The sequence below is a fragment of the Prionailurus bengalensis genome, chromosome D1 (genome assembly GCF_016509475.1).
Source record: "Prionailurus bengalensis isolate Pbe53 chromosome D1, Fcat_Pben_1.1_paternal_pri, whole genome shotgun sequence".
Lineage (NCBI taxonomy): Eukaryota > Metazoa > Chordata > Mammalia > Carnivora > Felidae > Prionailurus > Prionailurus bengalensis.
The window spans coordinates 89,273,730-89,295,711 of NC_057346.1; the positions used below are offsets into that span (position 1 = coordinate 89,273,730).

Sequence of the window (21,982 nt, forward strand, 5' to 3'; positions counted from 1 at the left end):
CTCACGCGCACCACTGGAGCCAGGGGGTGTGGCCAACGTGACAAGAGGCGGGGCCTGGGAGGGTCTTGATGACTGGGCGATCAGGCGGTGCTGCGGGCAGCCCGCGACAAGGCCGGGAAGATGGCGGCCTCCTGGAGGCTGGGCTGTGACCCTCGGGTGCTACGCTACCTCTTGGGCTCCGGCGGCTGCCGAAGACTGGGGCTGGTGAGGGGCGCTTCCGGATGGTCTTTCGGTCGCGGAGCTAGTTGGAGATGGCTTCACAGCACGCAGTGGCTGCGGGGTGAGTGGTCGGGGCTCGCTCAGCTTCTCCGTGTAGCTGAGTAATGGGCCTGGGTCAGGGGCTTTTGGATTCAAGGCCCATCTGGGTGTGGAAGTGCCCGCGGCTCCCGGTTCCTAAGGCCTTTTCTCGGGGAGAGGTCCGCTGACTAGGCCTAGTGCATGCATGCCGCGAAGGGTTTTTCTTGGGAGTTGGGAGAACTTGACTCCATTCCTGGGCCCCTGGTTAGTGTGGCTTCTCTGTGACCTTGCCTTGGAATTTGGGTTATTTGTGACGCGCGGAGAGAGGTCCTAAACGCCTTTCTTTCAAGCCACTTCCCAGTCTCAGGTTCCCCTAAAGCTGTCAGGGTGTCGAAGCTTGCTGAGATTCAAAAGCCACTGGTAGCCATTCTTATTCATTCTCTTGGCCCCTCTCTATTGGGAGATCTTTTCTTCCAGGCCTCTCGGGTTGCCCCGCGCGACGACAAGCAAGAGACGTAATTTGTAAATACCTATGACATCACAGACATAGGTCGAGAAGAATGTTTTAAGCAAAACATGCGCGTGAAAGAGTGGAATATTAGGAGGGGAATCATACCAAGAAGTTATTAGAGAAAGTAGGCATTAAGTAATGACATTAACAGAATACACCTCTTGGTGTAGTGGTTTTTTTTAACTGTGTATAGAATTCCCTGTTTTCCCTTTCTCCATTTTGTGAAATATTGAACTTTCCTGTAGCTCCCAGATATTCTGTGTGGGATGGAGCTCAATTTTTGATATTTTATGGTGGTGTTTGCTGGGCTACACTTTAAGACTCACTACCTTAGAAAATCATGACATAGTAAAAGCTCAGTGTTGCAAATAATTTGGGAAGGTATCCTTTTGTTTTCTTTCAAATTTTTATTTAAATTCTAGTTAGTTAATATAAAGTGTAATACTGGTTTCAGGCATAGAATTTCGTGATTTATCACTTATATGTAATACCCAGTGCTCCTCATAACAAGTGCCCTCCTTGATGCCCGTCACCCGTTTTGCTCATCCCCCACCCTCCTCCCTCCATCAACCCTCAGTTTGTTCTGTATAGTTAAGAGTCTTTTATGATATGCTTCCCTCTCTCCCTTTTTTTTCTTCCCATGTGTTCATCTGTTTTGATTCTTAACTTCCACATGAATGAAATCTTACGGTATTTGTCTTTCTCTGACTGACTTATTTCGCTTAACATAATACTCTCTCGCTCTATCCATGTTGTTGCAAATGGCAAGATTTCATTCTTTTTGAAGACCGAGTAATATTTCAGTGTGTGTGTGTGTGTGTGTGTGTGTGTGTGTGCGCGCGCACACACTTTATCCATTCATCAGTTGATGGACATTTGGGCTCTTTCCATAATTTGGCTATTGCTGATAATGCTGTGATAAACATAAGGGTGCATATGCCCCTCCAAATCTGTATTTTTGTATCCTTTCGGTAAATACTTAGTAGTGCAGTTGCTGGATTGTGGGGTAGTTCTATTTTTAACTTTTTGAGGAAACTCCATACTGTTTCTTAACCTTGTTTGGAAAACATTCTTTTTGTTGTTGTTTTTTAATGTTTATTTATTTATTTTTGAGAGAGAGAGATAAAGGGCAAGGTCAGGTCAAGAGAGAGGGAGACAGAATCCCAAGCAGGCTGTGTGCTGTCAGCACAGAGGCTGATGCGGGGCTTCAACTCACAAACTGTGAGATCATGACTTGAGCTGAAACCAAGAATTGGACGTTTAACCAACTGAGCCAACCAGGCGCCCCGGAAAACAGATTCTTTTTTTTTTTTTTCAACGTTTATTTATTTTTGGGACAGAGAGAGACAGAGCATGAACGGGGGAGGGGCAGAGAGAGAGGGAGACACAGAATCGGAAACAGGCTCCAGGCTCTGAGCCATCAGCCCAGAGCCCGACGCGGGGCTCGAACTCACGGACCGCAAGATCGTGACCTGGCTGAAGTCGGACGCTTAACCGACTGCGCCACCCAGGCGCCCCGAAAACAGATTCTTTAGAGAATCTTTGAATGCTTTAGACTCTCTCTACAGAAAAAGGAACATAGATGGTTACAGACAGAAAGGCATGCAGTTTCAGGGGTTTTCTTTAGAACCAGTTTAAGGACTTCTGCCTCTGGAAACTCACTTAGGCAGTCCTTATCTGATGCATCATGACATTTTTTTTTTAATTTTTTTTTAACATTTATTTATTTTTGAGACAGAGAGAGAGCATGAACAGGGGAGGGTCAGAGAAAGAGGGAGACACAGAATCTGAAACAGGCTCCAGGCTCTGAGCTGTCAGCACAGAGCCTGACGCGGGGCTCGAACCCACGGACCGTGAGATCATGCATGACCTGAGCCGAAGTCGGACGCTTGACCGACCGAGCCACCCAGGCGCCCCAGATGCATCATGACATTTTACCTACTCCCCTGCACACCATGAACAACTTGGCTTACTTGGCCTGAACATCATCTGTAAGAGGGAGATCACTATATCTCATGGAAGCTAAGTTTCCCAGCTCCTCCTTCCTTCATGTATAAGGACTCTGGTGATTATATTGGGCCACCAGGATTCTTTCCCCATCTCAACATGAGCTGTTTAACAACCTTAATTCCTTCTTCAAGTTTAATGCTCCCTTGCCATGTAACATAATGTATTCTCAGGTTCTGGATGTTAGGATGTGGGACATCTTGGAGGAGTGGGGGGTGGGAGGCAGGGTTGTTATTCTGCCTACCTCAGTAGCTGACAGTGTTGTTGGGTAGCTTTAAGTTATTTGGAAATCTTGGGTTTTTTTTTATTTTCCAATATAGGGAGCTAAAATTTGTCTCGTAACTTTCCACACACAGGTTTTTGTTTGTCGTGGTAAATACAGGTGGTGGTCCTTGAACTATTTATTTTACAAAGCATGAATTACATGGTGTTGGCTTGTTTTTCTCTGAGCTTGTTAGAAATTGTAATTTCATAAAACTAAACAGCTATTTGGTAACGTGTAGACTATAGGAATTAAGTACACTTACTGAATAATTTCTCTTTTCATACATCTAATCCAAGATCTTAAACTCTGTCCATGGGAGTCATACTTGGAGTATTGGTTTCCTTAAATGGTGTTTGTTGGCAGCATTTTTTTTTTTTAATTTTTTTTTTCAACGTTTATTTATTTTTGGGACAGAGAGACAGAGCATGAACGGGGGAGGGGCAGAGAGAAAGGGAGACACAGAATCGGAAACAGGCTCCAGGCTCTGAGCCATCAGCCCAGAGCCTGACGCGGGGCTCGAACTCACGGACCGCAAGATCGTGACCTGGCTGAAGTCGGACGCTTAACCGACTGCGCCACCCAGGTGCCCCTTTTTTTTTTTTTTTTAATTTTTTTTTCAACGTGTTGGCAGCATTTTTATGAGCAATGACATGTGTCCCATGCTTAGTGCCATCTATGAATTAGGAAGTGGACCCTCATCAGCCACCATACCACATCTGCCAGCATCGTGATCTTGCACTTCCAGCCTCCAGAACTGTGAGAAATAAATGTTGTTTATAAGCCATCCGCCTCAGGTATTTCATGACAGCTGTCCAAATGGACTAACACACTGGGCAATGAGGTCACTAACTCGGAGCACATGTTCACAAGAAAGGGTACACGATTGAACAAAATTGGGTCTCTTCCAGCAAGAAAGGAGTCGGGGAAGTGGGTTTGAGAAGAACAAGTAGCACTGAGAGCTTACTATGTACCATGCACCCTTGTCAGCACTTTACATGACTTAATTCACTTAATACTCTCAGTGGCTGATGCTGTGCTCTGGTGATAGAACTCCAATTTCAACCCGGCTCTGCCTGACACCAGAACCTGTTTCCTTAACCACAGTCTTCCTCAGTGTCAGGTGGTGGCCTGGCCGTAGCCATCAACAGAACGATGTCAGCATGCTGAAGCTGTGTTCACCATGTTTATATTCTGTGTGAACACCTCCACTTTTTTTTTTTTTTAAGTGAAGTGAGAGCTATTTTAGTAATATCTACATTGTGAAATAGTATTTCAGTGATAGTCATGATGTCATTTTTTTAGAACAGTTTAACAGTTACAATTCTAGACTGACTGTATAAAGGGTGGCAGAACCCTTTAAGAGTTAGAGTATATGTTAATGTCCTCCTATCTGCAAGTTTCTAATTGATATACAGTTGCCCCTCGAACAACATGGAGGTTAGAAGCATTGACCCCTCCCACCAACGCAGTGGACAATCCATGTATAATTTTGATTGCCCCAAAACTTAAGTACTAATAGCCTGCTGTTGACCAGAAGCCTTACCAATAACATAAACAGTCAATGAACGCATATTTTGTGTGTTACACGTATCATCAACCGTATTCTTATATACATAACTTTTTCTTAAATGTTTTGGTACTTCTAGGCTATGTGGTTTGTGAGTTCTTTCAAATTGTTGCAGATCTCCAAAAATTTTCCCAATATATTTATTTTTTAAAAATCTGCATGTAAGTGGACCTGTAAATTTCAAACTCATGTTGTTCAAGGGTCAACTGTCCTCCTGAGTGTGCCTAATTGTTAATGTCTTGACCTTCATTTGCCTTTTACAGCCAATGTGTAAATCCCCAAACTTATGCATGTGTCCATTTTTTTGCTAGACTCTTAAGTAATGATTTCTTTTTTTCCTGTTCCAAGATTGCAAAATAAATGGATTTAGGTAGAATTTTAATTTTATAATTTAATAGCAAGAAGACCAGTATTGCAAGCTGAAACCTCTTCTGTCGTGTTCAGTTTCTCCCACTCAGAGGAAGTATTTCCATAGCCATCGAGTACCTCCAATTCTGGCCAGCTTCCTTACAGATGCACCATTGGATACTAAGTATATGAAAGAATTAGCAGATTCTGTAAACAAAATGGAGGGAATAGTGATTTTATTTTATTTTATTTTATTTTATTTTATTTTATTTTATTTTATTTTATTTTATTTTATTTATTTTATTTTATTTATTTTATACTCGGTAAGCAGTACATTTACTATAGCTAGTGATCTTCTCAATACTTTGCTGCGATCAACGGCTTTCTTGTATTACATGAAAAATTTTAGGTAAGAATTAAGGTTGGCACATTTCAGGAGAACTTCCTTGGGATTGTACTAGTGCTAGGTTTTAGGGGAGACACAAGTCTGTTTGAAAACTGATAAAAGTTATACCACTTCTTCAGAAAAATGTGTACGTGCAAAATTTTCTATGTAGTTTCAGGAAACTTGTGGATCTCCCTGTAATTTATCTATAAACACCAGTTAGTCTCCAGCCTATTTCCATAAAATGTCTGTCATTTCCTACAGAAAATAGTGCTATTTTGCAAGGATATTTACCATATCTGAGAACAAGAAGTGAATGTTTTTGTATAGGGGTTCCCATTATAAGTAAATGGCTAGCGAATACATTTATATAAAGCCAGTTATTTGGAAATCTTGGTTCGAACTATTTCTTCAAATAGAGTGACCTCTTCTGTGGGTAAAATTTTTCTAATTACTTAAATGCTATTCTCCTAAATCTTCTGTAGGGTCCTGCAGGGAATAGATGGCACCGTAAAAATGGGTAATTTGAGGAGAGTTTACTAGGTGACTACTTTTTGTGAATTCCGGGCATAGAGGTGGTGCTGTGCTGCGGGGCTATTTAGAGCAAGGTGCTGAGTGGCATCGTGAAGAGGCATGGGAAGGGGGCAGTTGCTAGAGCTGGAAAGGAGGGAGCCTGCGGGGAGGATCCTGTGATGGAGGTGTGTCCTTCAGTTGAAGGATCTAACCAGCTCAGGTGGCTACACGGGGAGGGAGCTGGGGAAGTAAATACCTTGACCACCACCCCACCCCCCCCCCCACCCCCGTCTCTGCTCTCCCTTCATCTCCTGCTTCTACTGCCCTGTGGCTGAACCCCGGTGGGTTCAAGGCACAAGGAAGCGTGTTGCTGAGGCACACACAGTGGTCTGGGGAAAGTTGAGGGGTAGATTTAGAAGGGCAGATGGGAGATCTCTCCCATCCCCTCCTGCCTCACACCCTTCAGTCATCTCACTTTGTACTTTAGGTGAGCACTGAAATACCAAGTACTGTATTGTTTATAAATATGGTGGCTCTCATGCTAAGAGAGGGGAAAAGAGCAAGTATAAGTTCTCTGGATTGTGTCCTGAGGCCAGTGCCTGTGTCCTGAGGCCAGTGCACAAGAGTAAGCACAGGGTCTGTGTAACTGACCTGATGTTTAATGGGATTTTTCTGTATACGTTTGAACAACTGGATAGGAATAGAGTCTATATAGCTTTTAAGGCTCTTTGGGCGCTTTATACAGGTAGAAAGATTTTGTTTTTGGAGCTGTGGCATCTAATTTTGATTTTTGTTGTTTCACTTGTATCACAATTAGAGTCATCCCTGACTCCTTTCGTATGGCACATCTAGTCTATCAGAAATTTCTCTTGGCTCTACCTTTGAGATGTAATCTGACCACTCCTCACCAACTAGCATGGCCTAGATTATTGCGAGTGTCCCAGTAGGTATCCCTACCATTACCCTTGGCCCAGTACAGACTGTTCTCCATGCAGCTTTCACAGTGCTTTTAAATTATAAATTAGATCATGCCAGTTCTCTGCTGCAAACCCTCCAAGGCTTCTTATTAAACTCAGTCTGAGATCTGAAGTTCTGACTGTGGTTTATAAGGCCCCCTATGGTAGGATCCCTCCGCTCCCTGACTTCAGCGGACCGCATGCTTCCTCACTTTCTCACTCCACTCCCGTGCGCTGGCTTTCTCTGTGTGTTTGGAACATAGCAACAAGCATACTCTCTGCTCATTCTTTGTACTTGCTGTTTCCTCTGTTTAGAAGGCTCTTCCATCAGATACTTGCATGGCTTCTTCCATTCAGCTCTGCTCATTTTATCAAAGGAGGCCTCTGATCAACTGATAAAATAGTTCTTCCACTGTCACTGTATTCCCTTACCTGCCTTTCTTTTCTTATTTCTTATCACCACCAGACACGTCATGTTTATTTTCTGTCTCCCCTCTTTAGAATGAAAACTCCATGAAAGCAGGAATTTTTGTCTGTTTTCACTTTTGATATCTCCAGCCCCTAGAAGAACACCTAATACTTGGTAGGCTCTGAATAAATATTTGTTGAATAAACAAGTGAATGAACAAACAGTTGTCCTTGTCTTTCTCCTTTCTTCACTCCACTCCTCTGCCATGAAATGATCTTCCAGAATTGCCTCCCATTTCTCTCTACCACTGTTAGAATGAAGGCCAGACATTTGAAGGTCTAATGGAAGGTCCTAGGTGCCTTTTCAGTCTCTCAGGCCAAGCAGTCTCAGTGAGTAAAGGAGAACAGGTAACACATTCATGGGTAGCTTTTTTGGTACTTGAAGCCCCTCTATTTTAATTTTTCTGCAAGGTTTATAGTGGCGACCCTGTCAAAGCAACTGTGCAGTGTTATTTTTTTCTGTAAATTGCAGATTTGTGAAGGTCAGCTGTTTATGTGGAACTGCAAACAAGTTCAGTTTTTAGTTGTGGTATTTCTCTTGCTCAAAAATTCTTTCATAGTTTTCCATTGCAGTTTAAATAACGTCAAACCCATTAAGGAGGTATTCAAGTTAAGCTATAACAGTGCTGTAACATACGTTTTTAACTTACATGCCCACTTTTTATGTTCATTCTATTCCACTCTCCAGGCACTCTGAACTGTAATTCCCACCTCCTTCTATGGATGTGATGCTCTCCTCACCTGGAATGTCTGCTCATTTTCTCACTTTTTTTTTTTTTACCTAGCACAAAGTTTTTAAATTAAAAAAAAATATATATTGTAGTAAAATATACATAAAATTCACCATTTTAATTATTTTTATGTGTTCAGTTCCATGGCATTAAATAACGTCCGCATCGTTGTGCAACCATCGCCACGGTCTTTATCTCTAGAACTTTTTTCATCTTCCCAAACTGAAACCCTGTGTCCCCTAAACAAAATCTCCCCTTTCCTTTCTCTCCCCTTCTTTGTATCACTATGAATGTGCCTGTTCAGAGTATCTCATGCAACTGGAATCCTACATCGTTTGTCTTTTTGTATTTAGCTAATAGCATAGTGGCTTCAGGTTTCATCTGTCCTGTTGCCTGTATTCCAATTTCATTCTTAAGGTTGATCATATTTCATTGTAGTTCTATAGCACATTTTGTTTATCCATTCATCTGTCGATGTACATTTGGGTTGTTTTCACCTTTTGGCTGCTGTGAATATTGCTCCTGTGAATATGGGTGTACAATATCTGTTCCAGCCCCTGCTGTCAGTTCTTTTGGGTGTATACCCAAACATAGGAGGCCTGGAGAAAATGGTAATACTTCTGTTTAATTTTTTGAGGAATCCTATGGGTTTCCATAACAGCTGCGCTATTTTACTTTCTCCCCCAGTGCACAAGGATTCTAATTTCTCCACATCTTGCTAACACTTGTTTTCTGGGGGTTTTATTTGTTAGGATGGGGTTTTTGTTTGTTTGTTTGTTTGTTAGTTTTTTTGGTTTTGTTTTTGATTTTTTTTGATAATAGCCATAGCAGATTTTTTTTTTCCTTTCTTGATCAGCCCAAGTCTCAGCTTTCATTGCTCTTTAGTACTCTTACAGCATTTTTATCTACTACCCTCTAGTACTTGTGTATATATCTTGACTTCCCATTTAAACTGTAATCCTTTGGAGGTCAAGATTCTGGTCTTATATTGGTCTAGGACTAGCATAATGGGAGCTCAGGAGGCATTTACTGAGAGCCTGATTTGCTCCTTAGCTTTGGTAGTGAATGTTACGACAGCACCACTGAAGATCAAACATTTGCTGATGATTTTTTAAAAATGGTCATTTATTTATTTTGAGAGAGAGAGAGAGAGAGAGCACAAGCCGGGGAGAGGGGCAGAGAAAAGGAGAGAGACAATCCCAAGCAAGCTCTGCACTGTCAGCACAGAGCTGGACACGGGGGTCAAACCCACAAACCATGAGATCATGACCTGAGCAGAGATCAAGAGCTTACCCAACTGAGCCACCCAGGTGCCCCCACATTTACTATTGATTTTAATGAGAATTTGGTTTTCAGACGTACACTACAGTTAAAATAGAGATCAAGAGCTAGTGTATTGTAGCTGTGAGAATGCGGCCAGGTTAGGTGAAGGAGAGAGTAGAAAGGAAACCTTCGTGTTTAGGGTTGAGATGTGAAAGGAACAGTGAATCTATTTTTCCATTACTTGAGGAAGGAATTGTAATGCACGATATGGTAATACATATAGCCAACTCCGGATGTGTGCGAGTTCACCCTCTTAACTGTTTCTATGCTACCTGTCAGTAATAATTAGCTAACGTTTTTGAGACTGACTGGCTGTTTGCCAGCCCCACCCCCACCCATGAAGACTTTGCACGTGTTAACCTTATTTAGTCCTTACAAACTGTTCTACAGAAGAGGCAACTGAGGCACAGAAGGAGTAGGTGACTTGTAAGTGGTGGATCTATACTAAACCTAGGCGGTTTGGTTCCAGCGCCTGTGCTCTAAATCACTATGGTATGCTGCTGCCGCTTGTTAGGATTTTTATAAAATTAACTAAACATGTTTATTAAATAATAAAATATTTACTTTAACACAGTAATACATGCATATAGTTTAAACAGTCAAATAGTACTGAAAGGTTATAACAATGCAGCAGATCTCCCCTTCTCTCCCTGCTTTCCCAGTCTTCTTTCTTAGAAGCAACAGGTTTTGTCTCTTTGTTCCAGCGTTTGTTTGTCTCCCTATTTCTGTCTTACCTATTATCTGTGGGTGAGTGCTGGTCAGTGCCATCCCCTAGGTTTTCCCTCTCTTGTTCCTCCAGTGTAGTTACTTTGCAATTCTTGGTTAAATCCGCATTCAGTGTTTACACGGAATACATCTTGAGATTGTCCTGTATTGTCCCAAATTATCATTGTTACCTTTCTTACTGTTGGCTTTTCCTGTATTGTTGCCTTAAAATGTTTTCTTTAGTTTTCTCTGATAACTATTGCTGATTCATCCCGCAGTATCTAATAGCTTCTCAGCACAGCTTGCCGTATTGTCAGTCACATCAGATAATCTGCTAATTTCTTTATACACTTCCTGTCTACCCCCACATGTGTAAGTTGATTCTTCATTCTAAAGGTCTTCTCTTTTGCCTTCTCCAGAGAAACAGTCTCCAGTGTCCCAGTCTTCTGTTGAATGAGGATGGGTTGTTACCCAGCACTGGACTGCAGGAGGGGATCCAGTTAGCATTCAGATAGCATTCCCCAGTTCCAAAGGTCCTCGTACAGCTGGTTCCTGGGCGTTTGGGCAATTCTGTTGCATGAACGGGTGATCATCTCAGCTTTCCCCACTGCTGGCTTAGGATTCAGCTTACTGGAATCTCTTTGGACAATAATTACTCATCCCTTTACTTTTCTGCCTCCAAATTTGTGTGCTGTTACTCCTCCTTTTTGCCCTGTCCTTGTGGGGTTTATCTAAAAATAACCAAACATTGGGGCGCCTGGGTGGCGCAGTGGTTAAGTGTCTGACTTCAGCCAGGTCACGATCTCGCGGCGCGTGAGTTTGAGCCCCGCGTCAGGCTCTGGGCTGATGGCTCAGAGCCTGGAGCCTATTTCCGATTCTGTGTCTCCCTCTCTCTCTGCCCCTCCCCCGTTCATGCTCTGTCTCTCTCTGTCCCAAAAATAAATAAATGTTGAAAAAAAAATTTAAAAAAAAAAATAAATAAAAAAAAAAATAACCAAACAAAAGTACTTTTTTTGTTTGTTTGTTTTGTTTTCTCAGTGTTAGATAAGTTTTGGGCACAGAGTGAAATTGGATAAACTTACTAGAGAAAACTATTAAAATGTAGATTATAAGAAACAAAAGAAATAAAAAGCACGTATATACCATCACCAGCCAGAGAACCACTGGTGCCATTTTGGAGCACATCCTTCAGTCCGTGTGTGTACAAGCGAAGCAGGTGGGAAATGGATGATGCCGCATATACTGTTGGTGGGCCATCTTTTACCACGGCAGGACCTGTAAATGCCATTTTCACAAATTATTACGCATACATTTTCTGTTGTCCATTGACATTTTCAATTTATTCTTACACTGGTACTACACCTAAATCACTGTTTGAGTAAAGAAGACTTCTACGACAAGTACTTATTTTTAAGAAAATTTGCTTTAGTTACTTCATTCTGTGTTATCTCATCCAGCCTGCAGGTGGCACAATTGTTTTATTTTTAACAGAAATTCTAAAGGTTAATTATATGTAATGAGCTCTTGCTTTGGAAAGAGAGGCGCTTAAATGAGCAACATCTCTTCCTATTAGAGAAGAAGCAAATTAGTGTTAAGAACAGGGAGGCGCACTAAGAAAGTATTGAATTATTTATTTCTTCATTTGGTGTATCTTCACAATTTTTTGTGTATTTGCATAATAGTCCCTTAAATGGACCAGAGCCTGATGCTCAAGCAATATTCATATGTAAACTGCTGAATTTCCTTAATTTCTTTCATCAGAGTGTAGGGCTTAGATCTGCTTCATATTAACCACAGAGCAATCTGTTCTGCTTTTATATTTTAAGAGTTTGCATATATTATTATTATTTTTTAATCTGGAGATCTTTTAGAGTTGATGTATATATCATCAATTTAAAGCTTTGATATAATTACTGAAGTATGAATGTTTTGTTCTTAGGATAAAAGAAGTTCTTTAGGGAACCAGAAGTAGAAGTAGATTAGTGTACCTTATTTGAAGTTGAAGACAATTATTCTGCAGAAAGATTGAAAGACCAGATTTGAAGAAATATAGGAATTAGAGAAACTGCTGTAAAATTCAGTGATTGATAGATTGCTGTGTGCCTGATAACGACATGGAAGGCAGCAATATACTAAACAAAAAAGGTTGATTGTGTCATTCTATTAAAGAAAACAAAAGATTAGAATAGTTCTAGTGAGGGGTGCCTGGGTGGCTCAGTCCGTTAAGCGTCTGACTTCGGCTCAGGTCATGATCTCGTGGTTCATGGGTTCGAGCCCCGCGTCGGGCTCTGTGCTGACGGCTCAGAGCCTAGAGCCTGCTTTAGATTCTGTCTCCCCCTCTCTCGGCCCCTCCCATGCTCACTCTCTGTCTCTCAATAATAAATAAACATTAAAAAAAAATAGTTCTAGTGATTTTTGAGGCTCCACTTTTTAAAACCATTATGTTTTAAATATAAACTGGAAATGTACATTGCCACGGTCCTCTTTTTTTAATTACAGAAGGACTTCACAAGCCATTAGCTATAATTTGTTAGTTTGATACAAAGAAATATAATACTAACACTAAAATGACTACCAGAGAGTTAAACTCTAACTAAAATTTGTGTGTATTTTTGAGTATTAATTGAAATAACTGGTAGGACCAGTGGAGAATAAAACACGTTTCCTTTATTCTTATTCATAGTTGTGCCCAGTTATTAGGAAATGTAATTGGTTCTCATTTCGAGGCCTCCTCAGTTCGACAGGAAAAAGGTAGAACAGACTGCTTACTGGAATGGAAAGAGAAACTATATTTAATTTCTTTTTTTTTTTTTTTTAATTTTTTTTTTCAATGTTTATTTATTTTTGGGACAGAGAGAGACAGAAAATGAACGGGGGAGGGGCAGAGAGAGAGGGAGACACAGAATCGGAAACAGGCTCCAGGCTCTGAGCCATCAGCCCAGAGCCTGACGCGGGGCTCGAACTCACGGACCGCGAGATCGTGACCTGGCTGAAGTCGGACGCTTAACCGACTGCGCCACCCAGGCGCCCCTAATTTCTAATGAAAGTAAAAATATTAGGTATAGGCCAAAATTCCAAGAAGTCTAGAAAAGCCCATACTATCTGAATAGAATTGATGACAGCCATAAAGGGCAGGTATTAATTATGTGCAGCCTGTCAGTCAAAGATGATATGATTGCATACTTGCTTCATCACTGGAAAAAATACATATGGAAAAGGTATGTATAATGTTCCAGTCGAAAGAGGATACACTAGAATGAAATACGTACCATTATTAGTAAATTAATGTTTATGTTTTGACGTAATTTTCTGGCCTGAGAATCTGAGGGTAGATTGGCTAGATTAATCAGAAAATACATTGCACATCTTACTTTCTTTAGTAAGCTGGTGTAATCAATCAAGAGATAGTACCAAATATGAGACATGTCTAAAATGTCTTTCTTTGTCTTTTATCACCTTCACTTCAGAGCAAAGGTAGTGATCTATTATAGAATTGTTATATTTTATTGTCATTATTCAGAGAAGCAATTTCAATTCATCCTTGAAGGGTGGCTGTATGAGGAATGATTATGTTCTTTTTATTTTTAAAATATGAAAATTTTTGAGTTCTTGATGTGGTAATTTGGAAAATAATAATAAATACAAAAGTTTCATAATATAGCCCTTAACGTCAGGAATAATGGAAACGTGAAGGTCTCGTGGGTGAGAGATTATGATAGGAGTTAGAATCATAAAATAAATATGAATTGTAACATGGTAACTAGAACGAAGGTATAAAAATATTGAAGTGAGATTTTGTTTTGGAAGACTTGATTTAGGGTTTGTCATAAATTAGAATCTGGACGTAGAATCACTGAAGTCCATTTATATTGCTGCTCTGAAGTGGAATCTATTTGCTATAAATTTAATATATATGTGATTATGAATAATTCTGTCTCATAACACCAGCCTTCTTCTTGATGGAAGCAATGTATTAGGACTTTTTTTAAAGCTGTGTTTTTCAAGAAGAGGCTGACCTCTTATCGTCATGCTATTAGAAGGTAATTTTTTTTTTTTTTTTCAAACCCCCTTTGTCACTATGAACTTAAAAAAATTAAATGCTGAGGCTTGGACTTGCTTAACTTTGTGAAGACAAATGTTTTTGTTTTCTAAATCAAGCCATGAAAAATATGCAAAAGGCATACACAACATAATGTAGGGAATTAGAAAGCTCATTTTATTGTTTCCAAATGTGGTTAGTTTGTCGAGCGTTGAGCACTTTTTAAGAATTCTTCCAATTAAGCATAGGCTTGTTAAGGGTTCGGGTGTGGAGGTGCATCACTAATGTTCAGTTTGCCTGTGTGTGTTGTGCTTTCCCTAAATGCACTTCCCCGAATTCTAATTTACTTCAGAATTTAGTACTCTGATATTTATAGACAACAGTGCACCGGGGTTGTACATAGTAGTTTGCGTTCTTTTCTACCCATTCAGTATCTTAATGTGCCTTTTTTAGTCCATGAGGACTTATTTCACTACAGAAAAAAATGCAAAGATTTTTGTAAGCTGTGTTACATTCATGGTTTGCATTTCAACTAAACCTAGCTTGGAAGTTAAATGAAACCGTTTTTCAGTGAAAGTTCTCAAAAGACATAATGCACAGGAGTTGATGGCTTGTGTTCGTTCACCAGTCTCTTCTGAGATAACTGTGTGTTAACAATAAATCAGGTGTTAATAAGAAATAAGTTACTTAATAATAAGTCAATTATTAATAAATAATAAATGAGGATTTATCAGGAGTTAGGAAAGTCATTGTGGCTATTTTTACTCCGTTATTTTCAAGATACAATGCACTTAATGATTACTTGTTTTCTGCTACATTCAGAATATTCATTGTCGGTAGGAAAAGTGGTTTCTCAATGCCCGAATTCTTTAAGCCTAAGGTAGGGAAAGGGCTTATTGGGATATTTGACTGAAGATACGAAAAATGTTCACATGGACTTGCAGTGTCTGATTTGCTGTGTTTGAATTTCTGGGTGAAGAGACAGTGATTAATTAATGATCTATATTTGTGAGGATCATCAATTAATGATGAGAGGTAGTACCATGTAGTAGAGGATAGCCTTGAGGTTTAGGCAGGAAGAATTCGAATCCCTTAATCAATGGCTTGTAGTTTTCTCATTGATGAAATGGGCATATTGACTTAGAGTTTGGTTTGGACTCCACCATTGTTGGGGTATAAGGAGTGATAATTCTACTTTTCTGTCCTTAGAGTTTGGTGCCCATTGAGAGAGAGGCAAAAAAGTCAGATGGGGATCAAAGTAACAGTTTTAATGCTGGCGGTTTTGTTGTAATGGAGAATGTGACTTAGATCTGTGGCCCTCTACAGTTAGGCTTCTCAATATCACCCCATATTTTTTCTTAAATTTTTTGATGTTTTATTTACTTTTGAGACAGAGAGAGACAGAGCGTGAGCAGGGGAGGGGCAGAGAGAGAGGGAGACACAGAATCCGAAGCAGGCTCCAGGCTCTGAGCTGTCAGCACAGAGCCCCACGCCGAAGTCGGAAGCTTAACCTACTGAGCCACCCAGTCGCCCCAGTATCACCCCATATTTAGACTTTGGGCTTTCATTTGAGGAGAGTTCAAACACACAAACACACATACCTGAATTGCTTCCTCACACCCAGTGGACCCTGATGGCAGAAACAGAGGTAGGCCTGCTCTCTGTCTTTGAAAGGCATGTGCATTTATGCCTAGCACAGGAAGTGCTGAAAGAAAAATGCAAGTTCCCTAAGGAAGGCAATTCTTAGATAAAATGAGGAAGAAGCTGAGGCAGGTATGTGGGCTTGGTGGAGAGAGGACAGAAACTTCCCTCCAAATGGTTCAGAGATGGAACTCCTTTACCATGAAGCTATAGGAACTTTCCCCTTGAATTCACAGTAAATTATTAGTTTCCCAAAGGATATATTTAACTTCCTTTAACATTAGTGTTCAGTTCCCTTGCTTTTAACCCTAAAACATCAATGGGGGGGGGGTGAAAAAAGAAGAAGCCTTTTTCTGTGCTCTTCCTGATTTGAAATATTACATGTGCTATATAGTGTTTTGCTTTTTTGGGTCAGAGAGTTGAATAATCTGAGGATAGAATAGGTTCTGTGGAAGGTTTCAGGGAATGTAATTTCTTACCATGGCTACTGCTGATAGCTGGAATATGCTGTTAACTGTTTTATTAGTATAAACTTTATGTGAACTTAATGTGCTGACTGTGTGCTCTTTGAGTGTAGTCCTGGACACTGGACAACTATTGGGAAAGCACATCTGGACAAATGTAGAGACTGTGAAACTGTGTCCCTTGTAGACTGTGAAGCTGTGCTTCACTGAATGGTGTACCTTTTGGGGTCCCTAGTTAAGTTGTGGTGGGGAACACAATCTGAGGTCGATTTAACCATGGAGGTTCGCTTGCCTGGTCATCTTTGACAAGGCAAATCTTGACTTTAGTGCTTACCAGTAAGAACCTTTGATTCTTGAATAGTGTGATAGGAGAGGGAACTAAAAAAGACAGTTTCTTAAAGTCTAATCTTGATTACTTTGTTGTAGGTTATGAGAACCCTAGTTTTTTTTCTTTTTTTCTTTTTTTTGTTATTTATCTTTTCCTTTGATCATTTGACTTGTAAATATACATACATATATATGTACATGTGTATGTATATACATATATATATATATATGTTGCGGTAACAAACATGAAGGAGAAGGAGATGGAACATAAATCAACTTTTTTTTTGTTTTAATCTTGTAAGCATCTGGTTTGAAAATACACAGAGAGGACTGGGGAACTATGAAAAACGAGTTGAAATATTCTGTAAGAGTGTTATTTAAAAAAATACATAAGAATTTTATGTTTCTATGCCATTTACTGGACCCTGAATTTGACCACTTGGGAGTCTTAAGTTTTGGAATACTTTTCTTCTCAAATTGAATTTGATTTTAGAGTATTTGGCCTTTTTATTGATGCCTCGTGAGGGTGCATTCTTTTTTTGTGACTAATCTTTCTTTTTTTTTTTTTTAATTTTTCAAAATGTTTATTTATTTTTGAGAGAGGGAGAGGCAGAGCATGAGTGGGGGAGGAGCAGAGAGAGAGAGAGGGAGACACAGAATCTGAAATAGGTTCCAGGCTCTGAGCTGCCAGCACAGAGCCTGACGCAGGGCTTGAACTCGGGAACAGCGAGATCATGATCTGAGCCGAAGTCAAACGCTTAACTTACTGAGCCACCCAGGTACCCCATCTAATATTTCTGTTTTTAAATTCCAGTTGATCCCATTAAGATACTGATGCCATCGCTGTCTCCTACAATGGAAGAAGGAAATATTGTGAAATGGCTAAAAAAGGAAGGTAAGCAAGTACTCTACTAATGCCTTGTGTTATTTCATCATTTGGGGTTCTTTTCCAATCAGTTGTATTATACAATACATGAATTAAATCATGTCCTCCGCTCATTAAGCTAAGTGTTTTTAGATAAAATTTTCCCATGGCAATATAATGTAACAAAGGTTTTCTGATTCAGCCTGTATCTTTTCACAAGCAGAGAATGGCAAAATATTTTGGGGTTTTTGTTGTGTTTCAGTCCTTGTACTTAGCTTTTAGTTTCAGCATCATAAATTTGTTGATCTCCTTATGTTAATCTGTGGCTTTATGATGATTCTGTGTATGTGTGTGTGTTTTTCCTGAAGCTAAGCAAGTTGATTATGAATGTCATTGGCAAGGACAAATAAGTAAGGATAATAAAGAAAGCTCCCAAAAGAAGAGAGTGGAGAAGGAGTCTAGCCCTGCTAGATAGTAAGTGTGTTGTTATGCCTCTGTCATGCAGGGACATGGGGACAATTACTGTGAAGGCATCTGGAGAAGGAGACTTTATTTTTCTGGTGGCTGCTTTCTTTTCCTTTTTTTGCCCCTCTGGCCGCTGCCATGTGCGATGGTAGAAAACCTGCGCCCACGTGGGTATTGACTGGGGGGCAGCTTCTTTCAGCCATCTTTCCCTGTGCTTTACTCGGTCTGCAATACGTTAAAGTTTTGTGGAGGAAAGAGGATGCGTCTCCAGTCCCTATTAGAGGTTGTTAGACAGAGAAATGGACCAGATGAGTTCCCCGTAGCCATTACTATGCTTCAGCTTGAGAAATAGTGAACCAAATGTTAAAAACAGAAAGAGGGGAGCAGAATGGATGGCATGGCTTGGGATGCTATGTCTGATTCCAGAGACCGGCCCTGGCAAGGACTTCTAGGATGTCTGTATGTGACTCAGTGGGCACAGATGTCATCCAGGCAAATGCTGGTATTCAGTGGTCTAGTCTGGTGCTTATAAAATGGCACTGAGAGGATTTAGGTGGTAGGCAGGAATTCAGAGTGTGACAGTTATGCTATGATTCCAGGACACTCCTGGTGTCACTTTTGTAAGTGATGACAGTTACGGGGATTGGGAAGAAGGCTACAAGTATTCACTTCTGAAACATAGCCAAATTGGCTTGAGAGTTTTGAGAGAAAGCCCCCTTTCTTTGAGGGAGACTAGGAGTGCTAGGAAAGGCAATAAGATAGGTTACAGAATGGACCTCACGGCAGGAGCTTGGGACTGTGGTTTGGGCCAATATGGAGGCTAGGAGGTATGGTACATTGAGGCTACCCAGATGACCATGACTGGTCTTGGCCGCGCTAGAGACCATGCTTGGTTGGAAGCATTACTTAATTCCGTTCCTTAGTGGGGAATATGTCTGTATTTTGATACTTCTCCTTCCCCCGTTATGACTAGCAGAGTAATTGGAACACACCTGCCAGTACGGTAAGTGGTTGATCAGTAAGTGTATTAGCAGAGGGAAGAGTAAGCTAAAAGCAGGCGGTGTGTCAGGGATCTAAGAGAGCTTTGCAGATGAGGTACTATTTGCCTTGGTCCTTGTAGAATACTGGGGTTTTATTTAAAAAAGACAGAAATAGGGGCGCCCTGGTGGCTCAGTCGGTTGAGTGTCCGACTTCGGCTCAGGTCATGATCTCACGGTTTGTGGGTTCGAGCCCCGTGTCAGGCTCTGTGGTGTCTGTTCGGAGCCTGGAGCCTGCTTCAGGTTCTGTGTCTCCCTCTGTCTCTGCCCCTCCCCTGCTCATGCTCTGTCTCTTTCTGTCTCAAAAAAAGAAATAAAAACATTAAAAAATAATAATAATAAAAAAATTAAAAAAACGGAAATAAACACAAAAGTGAGGAAGGACGTGGGTAATGTAAATGATTTGGCAAGACCTTCGAAGTGAGATATCACGACATATATTTTGGCAACAGCAGGTAGCTCAGGCTGCATTAAGGGTACCGCGTGTGTGCGGTCAGATAGGTTATAGGAAGGAACATCGATACCAATCGTCAGTGTGTCAGTCTGGGAGGGTCCCTATCCTAAAGTCAAGGTATCCACCCTTAGGGTTATTTTATAGGAAGTGGTTTCTGTGTGCTTTTTTGAGCCTTGTTAGTAGCATTACACTGAACGGAGCGGGTCCTCACAGCGCTCTGGTATCAAGAGCAAACCATAGGTGATTTAAGAGCCCTCTTTGCCTGCTCACACTTGAAAAGTCAGTATGACTATCTAAAGAGATGGGGTAGGGCCTCTGCTCACTACTGGATAAAAAACTATAAAACAAATTTCTTAATGGTAAGTAGCGCTTAAATACAAGAAAAGGGAGTCATCAAATGCCCGCAGCATCCATAGTGGTCGGTGGCAGTTGAAGCCATGTGCCCCACTTGGCCTGAGCTGGAAGAAGAATAAATGAGAGTGGGAACAGGTGTTTTTGAGCAGAGAGGAGGGAAGGAAGAGAAATCAAGAATTAGGTTTAGGCTTCGACGTGGTAAATTTGAGAGGCTTATTAGACATTCAAGCAAAGATGTTGAATGGACAACTGGTTGTACGATTTGAAGTTCATGAGTGAAGTCATCAGCATATGGATGGAATTTAATGCCATATGATAACAGGCAAATTCATTTGTTTGACTTGATATGGAATAAGAATGCCTACTCCCTTGAAAATTTGCTCTCATAGGCATGTCCTCATGAGGCTTTGAGGTTCACATTTATAGTACTTGCATTTTCTGGAACTCACAGGCAGAGGTAAAGTGGTTCTGGGCTGATAATCTTCCTGGGTTACCTGGCAGAAGCCGTTATTCTGGAAGGACACAGCCTCCAATCCAAGCCATACAAGATTCCCAGATAAAGTCCCACTTACGAAGAGTTCACAGTCTCAAATTTAATATTGTACATGGAAGCAGTCTTTTCGGAGCAAGGGTCATGAGGCATAACAAGTCTCAGGACTAGATCTCCAAGGACTTAAGTTAATTGGAATTATTAGATACATAGAGATGTGTGTTTGAAATGACTAAACATGTAAGAGAAGGAGTTGAAAATATGAAAAGAGACACTCTGCAGAATGTCTAGGCAGATTTGGAAAGGACAAACAGAACTAAGAATGAAAAATATTGTCTCTAAAATTAGAAGAGAAAAACTCAAGGTTGGGTTGAAGTGTGACTGAGCAAAGAATTAGTGAACAGAAGTCTATCCTGAGAAGAGTAGCTTACATGCAGCCCAGAGACATAAAGCAGTAGAAAATATGAACAAGACATTGAGACAGGGGGAATAAGATGAAAATCATCCGGTAATCCAATAGCAGGAATTCTAGAAGGAGAAAAGAGAGAATGTAGTTTTCAAGGCAAAAGTAGCAGAGAATTTTCTAGAATTTGAGAAGGACATATATCACTAAATGAAAGAGCCAGTGCTTCATTAAGAAGCACTCTGAGCAATTGGCTCTGCGTGGCTGCTATCTTTTAAAATAATTATCAGTATCTAAGAAAGCTTCACCTTTATAAATAATGGAATCAATTGGCATCTATTTTTAGGTTTCTTGTTCCTGATGAATTACAGAGCTTTGGCTATTTCCACATTCAATATGACAGAGTGTTGGTGTCATTGCATAATGATTCAGACACAGAACAGCCTTTTAGGGTTATTATAAAAAGATTAAATTTCTTCACATTTTGAGGCAACTAGATAAGAAGGACTCTTTGGAGCACATTTGTCTTTCAGACTTCTAGCTCACTGGCAATCTGGTAAGTTATTCACATCCATTAGAGTATGGAGAGTATGATGAAGAGCCAGGAGACATATGGTCCCATCATTCTGTTCTTTTTTCCTTTTGATTTTACAATGTGCCGTTTTCACATAGGAAGAGCCAGGATATGCTTTAAGCCCCTGGAGCATGTTTCCCTGAAGGTTGCTCTTAAAATTGTGTTCCGCCAACTGAAGAGAAATGTTTGTTTACTGATAGACTATAAATAATTGAGAGTAATCTTAATCTTTGGTCCAAAGATTCAGTAATTCGCTGTCTTCTTTTTTTAAGTTCCATGTTTATGATTTAATTGTGATCTTTTGAGCGTAACTTAAAACTTCATTAATGTTTATGTACTGTACACGTGTGACTGTATTTCTAAGTATGTTTGGTGCTCGATACATTTATGATCACTTGGTTCAGTCATTCTGTATTAAAAACATATTCATGCATAAAACTTTATACCATTTTTTCTTATTAGCTGTGTTTTAAAAAAATTATCTTGAGATCTTTTTAATGCATGATCAGTGTTATTTAAAACAATGAGTTTAGGCCTTCAGACATGAAGAGGACTGAATGTTTTTTCATAGAAAAGAATAGTGTTTTGTCTAATTATAAATCTAGTTTATTTTTAAGCAAAGACTAATGATCTGATGACCTTTAATGGATAGTAGTTTGGTCTTACAAACCTATAATGTTTCTCTGAGACTGTAATTCACAACTATTATTACTAATGTCATGGGGGTGTGTGAAGGGTGTGTGGGGGTGTGTTTAAGCTAAGGCAGTGGGAAGAACTCTGGTCTGGGAATCACACTTTGTCCTTTGGGGTTCCCAGTCTGGCATGAAAATATCTGGGGGCGAGTTGAAGTAGT

The 21,982-nt window shown here is 40.3% G+C and overlaps 1 protein-coding gene across 2 annotated transcripts in view; it reads left to right on the forward strand.

The window, feature by feature from the left end:
* Positions 1–20: 20 nt before the first annotated feature.
* Positions 21–21,982, forward strand: part of PDHX (pyruvate dehydrogenase complex component X) — a 73,380-nt gene continuing 51,418 nt past the window's right edge. The window contains exons 1-2 of one of the 2 annotated variants that reach the window (XM_043580926.1): positions 21–280; positions 17,302–17,382. In XM_043580926.1, coding sequence (XP_043436861.1) covers positions 121–280; positions 17,302–17,382 — 241 coding nt within the window. In that variant the 5' untranslated portion in view covers positions 21–120. The remainder of the gene's footprint in view (positions 281–17,301; positions 17,383–21,982) is intronic. The other variant, XM_043580925.1, reaches the window with a different exon arrangement.